At 37.8% G+C, this 11,834-nt stretch overlaps 1 protein-coding gene across 11 annotated transcripts in view; it reads right to left on the reverse strand.

Annotated features, from left to right (window-relative positions):
* The window catches only part of PTPN13 (protein tyrosine phosphatase, non-receptor type 13 (APO-1/CD95 (Fas)-associated phosphatase)), a 155,488-nt gene that overhangs the window by 77,259 nt on the left and 66,395 nt on the right, over positions 1-11,834 (reverse strand). For all 11 annotated transcript variants that reach the window (XM_014545968.1, XM_014545964.1, XM_005874096.2 and 8 more), the window contains 6 exons: positions 7,974-8,048; positions 7,660-7,834; positions 4,827-4,980; positions 4,419-4,557; positions 3,556-3,708; positions 2,842-3,024 (listed from right to left, as the gene is read on the reverse strand). In XM_014545968.1, coding sequence (XP_014401454.1) covers positions 2,842-3,024; positions 3,556-3,708; positions 4,419-4,557; positions 4,827-4,980; positions 7,660-7,834; positions 7,974-8,048 — 879 coding nt within the window. The remainder of the gene's footprint in view (positions 1-2,841; positions 3,025-3,555; positions 3,709-4,418; positions 4,558-4,826; positions 4,981-7,659; positions 7,835-7,973; positions 8,049-11,834) is intronic.

Below are 11,834 nucleotides of genomic sequence, written 5' to 3' on the forward strand. Positions count from 1 at the left end.
ATTATTATATTTTGATTTTTTTACTGTACATTTCATTTCCTTTTTGTTAAATTTTCATTTACATTTCATGTCCTTTTTGTTTTTAAAGTGTTTATTTACAGATTAAATAGTAGACATGTACTGTATATAAGAAAGGTTAAAACAGGGAATCATTTGGGGGTCTGGAATGGATGAATTTCATTTAAATTATTTCTAATGGGAAAATATGATTTGGTTTTTGAACAGCCTTCCAAACGAATTAAGTTTGGGAAATGAGGTTCCACTGTATATGCTGCCTACAAGAAATCAGCCTCAGAACAAACAAATACACAGACTGAAAGTGAAGAGATGGAAAGGAATTATTCCATGCAAATGGAAACAAACAAACAAAAAGCTGGAGTAGCAACACTTATACATTGACAAAATGCACTTCAAAACAAAGGCCATTAACAAGAGATAAAGAGGTCACTACATAATACTAAAGCGATGAATCCAGTGAGCGGTTGTAACCTTTGTAAACATATATACACCCAACATAGGAGCACCTAAATATATAAAGAAAATCTTGGTGGAAATTAAGAGAGAGAACGACAGCAATACAATCATAGTAGAAGATTTTAACACCTCACTGTCATCAATGGAGCGATCTTCCAGACAAAAAAATCAACAAGGCAATAGAAACCTTAAATGACACACTGGATCAGCAGGATTTAATTGATATTTACAGACCATTTCATCTCAAAGCAGCGGCATATACATCCTTCTCAAGTACACATGGAACATTCTAAAGACAGACCACGTGGTAGGACACAAAATAAGTCTTAACAAATTCAAGAAGATTGAAATCACATGAAGCAATTCTCTGACCACAATGGTATGAAAGTAGAAATCAATTACAATAAAAAAAACTGAAAAACGTTAAAACACATGAAGACTAAACAGCATGTTATTAAACAATGAATGGGTTAACAATGAGATCAAGGAAGAAATTAAAAATGACCTGGAAACAAATTAAAATGAACACACAACAACCCCAAATCTATGAGACACAGAGAAAGCAGTCCTGAAAGGGAAGTTCATAGCTTTATAGGCCTACCTCAAATAAACAATCTAAACCTACAACCTAAAAGAACTAGAAAAAAAACCAAAACACAATAAACAAAGCCCAGAGTAAGTAGAAGGAAGGAAATCATAAAGATCAGAGTGTAAATAAATGACATAGAGACTGGAAAAAAAAACATACAAAAGATCAATGAAACCAAGAACTGGCTTTTTGAAAAGATAAACTAAACTGATGAATCTTTAACCAGACTCATCAAGAAAAATAAGAGAGTGAACCCAAATAAACAAAGACAGACATGAAAGAGGAGTAACAACTGACACCACAGAAATACAGAGGATCGTAAGAAAATATTATGAACAGTTATATGCCAACAAATTGGACAACCTGGACAAAATGGACAAATTTCTAGAAACATACAATATTCCAAAAGTAAATCAGGAAGAATTAGAAAACCTGAATAGACTGATTACAACTAATGAAATCGAAGTAGTAATAAAATAAAATAAAAAACTCCCAGCAAACATAAGTCTTGGACCGGATGGCTTCACAGGTGTATTTTACCAAACACCCAAAGAAGAACTAACACCCTATCCTCAAACTATTCCAAAAAAAATTCAATAGGAGGAAAGACTTCCAAGCTCTTTTTATGAGGCCAATGTTATACTAATTCCAAAACCAGAGAAAGACACTACAAAGAAAGGGAAACTATAGGCCAATATCCCTGATGAACATAGATGCTAAAATCTGCAACTAAATATTAGCAAACTGCATGTATTAGCAATACATTAAAAAGATCATACACTATGATCAAGTGGGATTTATTCCGGGGATGCAAGGTTGGTACAATATTTGTGAAACAGTTTAATTCGTTAGAAATCCAGGTAAGTTTCTGGTCTTGACCATCTTGAGAAGATGAGGATGGTCTGGGCTTACCAGTTGAACATATCACCTGGTAATCTTAGTTTACCAGGTTTCAGAGGAAACCAATCAACTAACAATTAGGTCTATAATTGATCTCAAAAATCTCTAGGTTGAAGATTATTCAGAGTCAGTTGGGGCCTTGTTATTGATATTTTTATAAACATTGTTGGGTGAGACTATATTTCTGCTCAAACATAAACTAAAGATGTCAGTAGTTCCTGAATATCATTAGAAAAACAAATACCTGAATATATTTCTGATTCATCTCTGGGGTTTGCCAATTGCTTTTCAATGTTCAGAATAAAAATACGCCTTTATAGCTCACTATCTTTCATAAACGTGATTTTCTAAATATACTTTTCTAACTTTATGTCTATAGAGAATATACACTAAAACTTAAAACTGCAGAAAGTTCTGGGATTAGTTCATAAAATCAAGTAAATCTCTAGACCACTGAGATTCAGATAGTTGCTGTGAGGGGCCTATTATTGGGCAAGACAAAGTTCACTGTGGTTAAGATAGTTATCTATCTTAAATACATTAAAGGGGTTTCTCCATGTGAGAAATTAATGCCCTAGAATAAGTTCTGAATTAACAGAAAAGTCAACTAGGTTGCAATTTAACTAAAGTTAATTGAGCATATAACCAGCTAGGAATGTCTAATATTGTTTTTTAAATCACTTCCTGAGAAAACCAAAAACAAACCTCAATAATACTTCCTACAGCTAAGAAAGAAGAGTGAAATACAAAATATTAAGGCATATTAGTCCTACTGAATGACAAGGTTTTAAATTTAGGTAAAGTCAATTAATATGTTACATTTGAAATTGAGAACGCCTATTTAAAAATATAATCAAATGGGGTTAAATTAGACATACTGAAAATGAAATCTTCTTGGTTTCCCTCCATGGAAAGCGAAGGACCAATGTTCGAACTCCATTGTGAACCTCAAATACAAGGACACCTTTAGAACAGACTCCTAGTAATATTCCAGTTTGTGACTTTTTCTCAGGGTGCACCCGGTGAAAATGAACTCCATATTCTGTCAGTCTTTGGCAGACCTGTTGGAACAATACCATACACCTTGCTAAGAGGTGACAAAAAGATACAGAACTTGTACCAATGTAGTTTAATACAGAAAGGATAGTCTTTTCAACAAATGTTGCTAAAACAATTGAATATTCACACGCCAAGAAAATGAATCTCAATCCTTATTACACCCAATATATGAAAATTAACCCAAAAATGAACCACAGATTTACATATAGGAGCTAAACTATAAAACTTAGAAACTCTTTGTCACTGTGGGTTAGACAAAGATTTCATAGATGGGACATAAAAAGCATGAAACATGGAATCCAGAGACAGATAGATACAGGTTCAAATCACAGTTTTACCCCACATAATAGCCATTCACTTTGGGAACATTACATTTCCTTTTTGAGTCTCAGTTCCCTCATTTACAAAAGAATTAAAATACCATGATTTTAGTCAGGAATAAATAAAATGATATAATTCATAGTATCATTTATTGGCATCTTGCTTACTTTGAAACAGATACAAAGCTTATCACTATAATCTTGTGTACTTACCTTTAAAAATTCTGACTCCGTCTCTTTTTCAGAAGCTCCTGCATAGGTATTATGCAATTTGGGCAACTCTTCTTTAATATAGGACAAATCAAGTTTCTCCATCACTCTGGGAGGCAAATAATGCTCCAGTCTAAAATAAGACACACCATGAACCTAGAAAGGAGAATGTTTTTGTAAGCAATTCTGTTTGCCCTTTTCCTCCTACTCAAAAGTTCTTGCCTCAACCAAGAGATAAGATGCCTCTATTTATACTTCTCTCTGAGAAGTGAGTTTTAAAGGAAATGCATCCGTCTCTCTCTCTCTTTTATTCAGTGAGGTAGTATGACTGAACTGATTGGAAAACTTGAGGCGAGCCAAATGTCACTATAGGGTTAATGTTCTGTAGGATGCTGCTTGAGTGGTTTAGTCTCTTGCTCCCTCTTAAATCCACTTAAATTCTAGAATATTTGGGCTTTAACATCTATTCTCCATACAGTGAACTCTGCTGGGCTCTCAGCCCATTACTGCATGGATCCATGTGGAAAGTAGAAGATCCCTTTGATCCAGATTTGACTGGTAACTCTGTGTCTAGTATCTACCAGGTAGAAATTGGGAAAAGGGTAAATGTTAGATAGCCCGAAACTCTGAAATAGGCTAATTTAAAAAAAAGATAGACCGAAGGAAGGAAGGAAGGAAGGAAGCCCCACAGTGTATGATTGTATATAACCAAAGTACATGGGGAACTTGGTCATTTTGAAGTACCAAACTAGCCTCAAAAATCTCTAGATCTAAACAGCAAACACCTCAACTAGGTTTAGTCTTTATTTATGCTGAGAATAAGAAAACTAATGCAAAAGTGGTCCTGGAGAAAAAAAATTTCCCACCTCTGGCTGATAATCTCCATACTCAGCCTGGAGAGCCAAGGAGGCCAACAGTAAAGAGGTCTCATCATCACAGTGCATTCTCTCCTCCAAGATATCTTTTCGCAACTGAAGATAATACTGGTGACAGGTCAGAGAATGTCTGGAAAATAAATACAAACACAAGACATCTGGGCTTTATCCTCAATCTTGAGGTAATTTGTATTATTGGCAGATAAGTATAGTTTCCAAGACAGTTTATAATAAAGCTTTTAAGCCACAATTATTGAATAAACAATGTTGAAGAAATTATTTCTTTTATGATAAAGGAAACATTATCATTGATCAGATCAAATAGTTCAGTATCAGTAAATTAACAGGTCAAAAACCCAGGGGTCAAGAAGAGAAAAATAGAAACTCTTGCGTACTCACTGGATTAGACTAACATCATCCATGAAAAATTTAATTCGGAAAAACAAAGTAAAATTAACAGTGGCTTTGTTCTTTTTCTTCGGTTCTTCTTTCCATCCCTCTGGGGCCACTTTGGTTAATTTTAAATCAGGATCCATGAAGAAATATTCATTATCTAAAACAAAATAAGAAAACATTCAGATAAAAGAAATATTGAATAAAATAAAATTATGAAGAATTATGACAGGGTGCTCTGAGGCAATATGGCTTAGTCTTTTAAGAATGAGGGGTCTTGCCCTGGCCGGCTTTGCTCAGTGGCTAGAGCGTCAGCCTGTGGACTGAAGGGTCCCGGGTTTGATTCTGGTTAAGGGCACATGCCTGGGTTGTGGCCTCAATCCCCAGTGGGGGATGTCAGGAGGCAGCCGATCAATAATTCTCTCTCATCATTGATGTTTCTATCTCTCTCTCTGCCTCTCCCTTCCTCCCTGTAATTAATATAGTTAAAAAAAGAATGAGGGGTCTTGCCCTAATGGGTGTGATTCAGTGGTTAGAGTGTTGGCCTATGCATCAAAGGATCTCAGGTTCAATTCTGGTCAAGGGCATGTACCTTAGTTGCAGGTTCAATCCCTGGCCCCAGTTGGGTGCAGGAGGCAACCAATTCATGTGTCCCTCTCACATCGATGTTTTTCTCTCTCTCCCATCAATGTTTCTCTCTCTCTTCCCACTCCCTCCTTTCCATTCTCTCTAAAAATCAATGGAAAAGATATCCTCGGGTGAGGATTAACAACCACAAAAAAAAAAAAAGAATGAGGGGTCTGAAGACAGATAGACCTGGATTCAACTTCTGGCCACATCATTTACTATCTATGTAATAATGAATAAATTTAACCTCTCTAGACATCAATTTTCTTGTCTGTAAAATGAGGATAGTGCCATTTCCTGCAATTCCTACTTTATAAGGCTGTTGTAGGGATCACATCACATAATGGATATCAAATACTTGGTAAAGTGTGAGACACATGGTAAGCATTCAATAAACATTAGTTATTATTTATTACTAGAGGCCTGGTGCACGAATTCATGCACTGCCAGGGTAAGGAGACACAGGAGGTTGGCTGGCTGGCCCTGCCCCTGATCGGGGTGGGGAGAGCCGATGGGGGGGGAGGCAGCTGGGGGAAGGGGCTGTGGGCAGTTGGCTGGTCGGCTCCGCACCCTGGTCGAACTCACAGTCAAGGGGACAATTTTCATATTAGGCTTTTATTATTTATACAGGAATTGAGCTACCAGCTGAAATCTAGGAAGAGCAGTCATCATTTAAAAAATTTATTTTATTATTATTATTTGTTTTAATCCTCACCCAAGGATATTCTTTTCCATTGAGTTTTTAGAGAGCGTGAAAGGGAAGGAAGAGAAGGGGAAAGAAAAACATCAATGTGAGAGAGACACATCGACTAGTTGACTCTAGCCCCCAACTGGGGGCAGGGAGCGAACCTGCAACTAAGGTTCATGCCCTGGACTGGGAATGGAACCCATGACCCTTCAGTAAGAGGGGTGATACTCTAACCACTGAGCAAAACTGGCCAGAGTTATTTTTTTTAAATCATCACTTAAGTATTATTGAGCCTCTCCAAATAATAGATTATTCACTAAAATTTGACTTATCCAGAATGTTTAAGAAATTTAGGTATATTATATAAATTTTAATTAATTGAATATCTTTAATTAGTATTATCTGTTTAGCACTAATTGTAATTAGTAAAGTGACAGAAAACCAATTGGCACTAACTGAATATTTACTGGATGACTACAAAATGGACTATTAGTTTTTAAGACAAGAATTCAATAAACTGAATTAAAAGAAATATTTCTCTTATCCTGATCTGGCAGGGTTTCAGGATGGTTTGATCCTTCAATTATAATTTATGGTACTTTGTTGTCTAAGCTTTCTAAGATAAATTCTGAAGTAAACAGGAATCTAAAATATTAAAGAGCAATTTATAAACATAACAATTTAAAGAGACTTATTAAGCCCAACTGCAAAGGGCTTCTTATTGCTATGGAAATTCTAATTGACAACCAGGAGCGACTTCCAATGAAGCTGTGCTCTGAGGCCACTATAGATGTGAAAGTGGCTCAGATGAGGAGAAAATATGTGAAGTCATATTTTCAGTCATCCACCAGCAACACTTATAAAGACACTGTATATTTTAGGATAGTAGGCTAAAGAAGCTGAAGTGAAGATTCCGAAATAGGGTCCTGCTATATAGTCCTATTAGCAGGATACTAAGTTCTAGAATACATATGCAGGCAATTGACATATATAATGGTCCTCAAAATATAACAATTAAAATCCATTTTTATATAGCCAAAAGCCAAAGAAAAATCTTCATGATCAAGTGCAGAAGATACAAAAAAGACACAGCCACTAAAACAATGCATCTTGTCCTAGCTGGTTTTGCTCAGTAGATAGAGTATCGGCCTATGACTGAAGGGTTCTGGGTTCGAGTCCAGCCATGGGCACAAACCTTGGTTGCAGGCTCGTCGCCAGCCTGGGCCCTGGTTGTTGGCTCGTGCAGGAGGCAACCAATCCATGTGTTTCTCTCTGTCTTTCCCTCTCTCTTCTACTCTCTCTAAAAATCAATGGAAAAATATCCTTGGGTGAGGATTAAAAGGAAGAAAACAAAAAACAAAAACAATGCACCTAGTTAGAAGAAGGAAGGGAGTTCCTAGAATCCTACTCCTCCCTGCTGAATGTTTATGTAATTACTATTCTCAAAGCAAGGTTGGGCATAACAGGTCAGTCAAATTGTTGCCAAGTTTTCATATTGCAACTTGAATTTAAAAATTTTGGTACCTTTGAGGACAGCTAAAGCAAACAAATGATGTTCCACCAAGCCAATATGGGCCACAACCATATCAAACACATCTTTACATATGGTTTTGGTATCACAAGTCAGTTCCAACCTCTGCCCACTCAGAAGCATTACATTTACTTTTCTTCGGTTATCCTCATTCTTCCCTTTCTTTGTCTACAATTGGGAAAAAAAAAAGGAAAAAGAATGGCATCTATTAAAGTAAACTTTGTAAGAATTTCAACTGTTTTTTTTCCCTTCAAATCATTACTGAAATTATTTTCTAAGAGTGATACAAATTGGTTTTATTACTTACAAGGATAGATCGTGGCAAATCCAAAGATACAAAAGGTTCTATCGTCATTTTCACAAACTCAGGGCCAAAGAAATTCTGCAAATCACATAATAAGTAAAATTAAGAGTTTTAATTATTCTAGCTCTTTCCTTCAAAAGAAATAATGTTATAATAAAAATCAATTACATGTAAAGCCACCTGATTAGAAGTAGGTGACCTGAAACAGATGCAGAAACTTTCAATAAAGGACAGTGGAGTTTAACAGACCAGGAAGGGAAGGTGCCTTACACTCAGTGTGGACAGAAGCTTTTCCTCAGCTCTGTTTTCTACCAGTGATGTCAAATGAAAAGCCTAGTATTATACTGTTTCACAAGATTTTCCAATTTTGGACTCCAGAATGACTCAGACTCTTAAAAGCACATAGCAGTCTTAATTGTTGAAGTAATATAGAGTTTCAAGCTCATTAAGGATGTGGTTTAATATTGCTAATGTGTGAAGGGATTGTACAGAATCTCACTGTTTTAGAGAGTGAGACTGAATCTGTCCTAAAACAAGTCATAATTAAAAAAACAAAATATATAAAATACTGTGATTGTCAAAATATACATTTGTGATTACAAAATATTCATATCCATCTGTAAGTATGTTCTTGGAACCCTGTGACACTATTCTTTTGTTCAAAATACTGACTATTAGGGATAGTATATGTATCATAGTTTCTGCCCCTTACTGCTGTCTCAAGTAAGAAAATCCTATCTCAGGAGCTGGGAGGACTTGGGAGAGGGAGAAAGTGGAGTCCACACACCACAGTTACTGCTTCTCAATGTACCCTTTACCTTGACCTACTGTATATCCAGGGTTTCTGCCCAGAGGGAAGAACTGATTGAGGAGATATCTTAAATCAAGATAGACTCCAGGTCAGAGTAGGATCAGAATAGATTGAAAGATTACATCCAAATGGACAAAAGGTGGGAAAAAAGCAGGGCTAATTTTGAGGCCAAAGGCAGGTGGTGTGTGGGTATGAACTCATGGAGGTTCCTGAAGTTTTATTTTTATGTTTTTTTTCCTTTGCATTCAGCTGTACAGATCATTTGATTGCTTGGTGTGAGAATTCTACCCAATTAACCAAGTGTGAAACATGACAGATACCATTTAAGTAAAAGTTTAACATTATGGGTTTGTTAATAATCAACGAACCAATAGGGCACATTTTAAACAAGAATAGAAATAGAGCAGAAAAAAATGAGAATGGCCTGCCATGGGAAACAGAATCTAATATAGATCAACTAAGGCAACAGGGTATGAACAAGTTAAAATGTGTCTGCATGAAGAGTAATATAAAAACAAAATTAAATAAAAATTTATGTTTTGGGAAAGAACATTAATTCAATTGTGGAATTGTTCCTCTAAATATTAGTAGTCTTTTTCAGCCCCCAAAACATACCCTTCTTGCTCTTTTCAGAAAACAACAACAAACACCATACCACCATTTGACCGTTTAATGACCAGTAGTTCAAATTCTCTTGTCACTGATAAAGCATGTCGCTGATAAAGTGTTTTTAAAATAGCCAGGCACTGACTGCCTGTATGACAGCACAGGTTTTTAGTGGGATGACACGTAATAGTGGCATATTGTAAAGGTACAGACTGCCATTTATATGATTCTCTAATGAGACAAAGTTTTGCATTAATTCTATGATTTAGGAAAATGATCTGTATATATGTGTGCCTTTTATGCTTTATGTGTGCCTTTAATTATCAGAAGCTCATGCTGTTTAGTATGATATCCTGCCTATTGCCTAATTTTGACAAAGATATTATTTATAACTAGAGGCCCGGTGCATGAAATTTGTCCGGGGGGTGGGGGGTGGGCACGTCTCCTCAGCCCAGCCTGCACCCTCTCCAATCTGGGAGTAGGGGGCGTCTCCTCAGCCCAGCCTGCACCCTCTCCAATCTGGGACCCCCTCGGGGGATGTCTGACTGCTGGTTTAGGCCCAATCCCGGGGATTGGACCTAAACTAGCAGTTAGTTGGACATCCCTCTCACAATTCTGGACCACTGGCTCAACCTAAACTAGCAGTTGGACATCCCTCTCACAATTCTGGATCACTGGCTCCTAATAGCTCACCTGCCTGCCTGCCTAACTGCTGCCCCCCCCCCCCGAGCTCACCTGCCTGCCTAACTGCCGCCCACCCCATCCCGCCGGCCTGATCGCCCCTCACTGCCTCTGTGTGCTGGCCTAATGGCCCCTAACTGCCCACCCCTGCCAGCCTGGTCACCCCTATCTGCCCCTCACTGCTGGCCAGGTCGCCCCCAAATGCACCCTCTTTTTACATTTTTTAATATTTAAAAAAATCAAAAGAAGAAGAATGTTTCCTGACATTTGAAAATTATATGAAATTAGAGGCCTGGTGCACGAAATTCGTGCATGGAGAGCCCCCCTCAGCCCAGCCTGCACCCTCTCCAATCTGGGACCCCTCCAGGGACAACCCTCTCACAATCCTGGACTGCTGGCTCCTAATTGCTCACCTGCCTGCCTGCCTGGTCGCCCCTAACTGCCCCCTCCCTCCACCGGCCTGATCGCCCTTCACTGCCTCTGTGTGTCGGCCTGATTGCCCCCAACTGCCCTCTCTCTGCCAGCCTGGTCGCTCCTAACTGCCCGCTCCCCACCAGCCTAGTCGCCCCTCACTGCCCCCCCTGCCAGCCTAATCACCTCCAACTTCCCCCCCTGCCAGCCTGGTCACCCCAACTGCACCCCCCTGCCAGCTTGGTCACCCCTCACGGCTCCCCACCCCCCCCGCTGGCCTGGTTGGCTCATGCAGCCTGCTGTTCAGTTGTTTGTTCATCCCTTAGTAACCACCCTGCCAGACTGGTCACCCCACGCAGCCTGCTGTTCAGTCGTTTAGTCATCCCTCACTAAGCCCCCTGCCGTCCTGGTCATAGGCAGCCATCTTGTGAGGGCGTGATGGTCAATTTGCATGTTACCACTTTATTATATAGGATAATAAATTGATGAAGCCTTATTGAGTATCTTCTTTTCAGTTTAAAACAAATTCAGTATGTTCATTGGAATTTAATAACTTTAAAATGGGACAGTGTCTTATAAATTATAACTCAATTCCAGATTTTAAAAATTAAAACAAAACAGAAGAGGGTAATATATTTTTTGAGTACAAAACAAAAGAAGAAAAAAATAATTCTAGATTTTATCTCTTTTACTAGTATTTATTTTGCTTTTGAAGAATGATTTGTAAAGGAACAATACAAATGAAAGATTGCCTCACCTACCAAATTGGTGATGATAATGATGATAATAATAATATCCAGAATAGGTAAGAATACAGTGAAACAGGCATGATCATAAAAGCATAAATTCGTACAAACTTTTTTTTTGAAGAGATTTAATAATATGTGTCAAATGTCTTAAAAGGTTTTGCCTTTTATTTGGCTATTTTATTTGGAGGAACATATCTGCAAAAATTTAGCTATAGGGATGTTCAAAGGAGCAAGCTTGTAATAGCAACAAAAACAACAATAACAAATTAGAAAAATTTAAAATGTCCAATAAATAGAAACTTATTAAAGAAAGTATGGGCCCTAGCCAGTTTTGCCTTTTATTTGGCTATTTTATTTGGAGGAACATATCTGCAAAAATTTAGCTATAGGGATGTTCAAAGGAGCAAGCTTGTAATAGCAACAAAAACAACAATAACAAATTAGAAAAATTTAAAATGTCCAATAAATAGAAACTTATTAAAGAAAGTATGGGCCCTAGCCAGTTTGGCTCAGTGGACAGAGCATTGTTCTGTGGACTGAAGGATCCCAGGTTCGTTTCCAGTCATGGGCACATGCCCAGGTTGCGGGCTCGATCCCCAGTAGGGG

The sequence above is a fragment of the Myotis brandtii genome, unplaced genomic scaffold (assembly GCF_000412655.1).
Source record: "Myotis brandtii unplaced genomic scaffold, ASM41265v1 scaffold424, whole genome shotgun sequence".
NCBI lineage: Eukaryota > Metazoa > Chordata > Mammalia > Chiroptera > Vespertilionidae > Myotis > Myotis brandtii.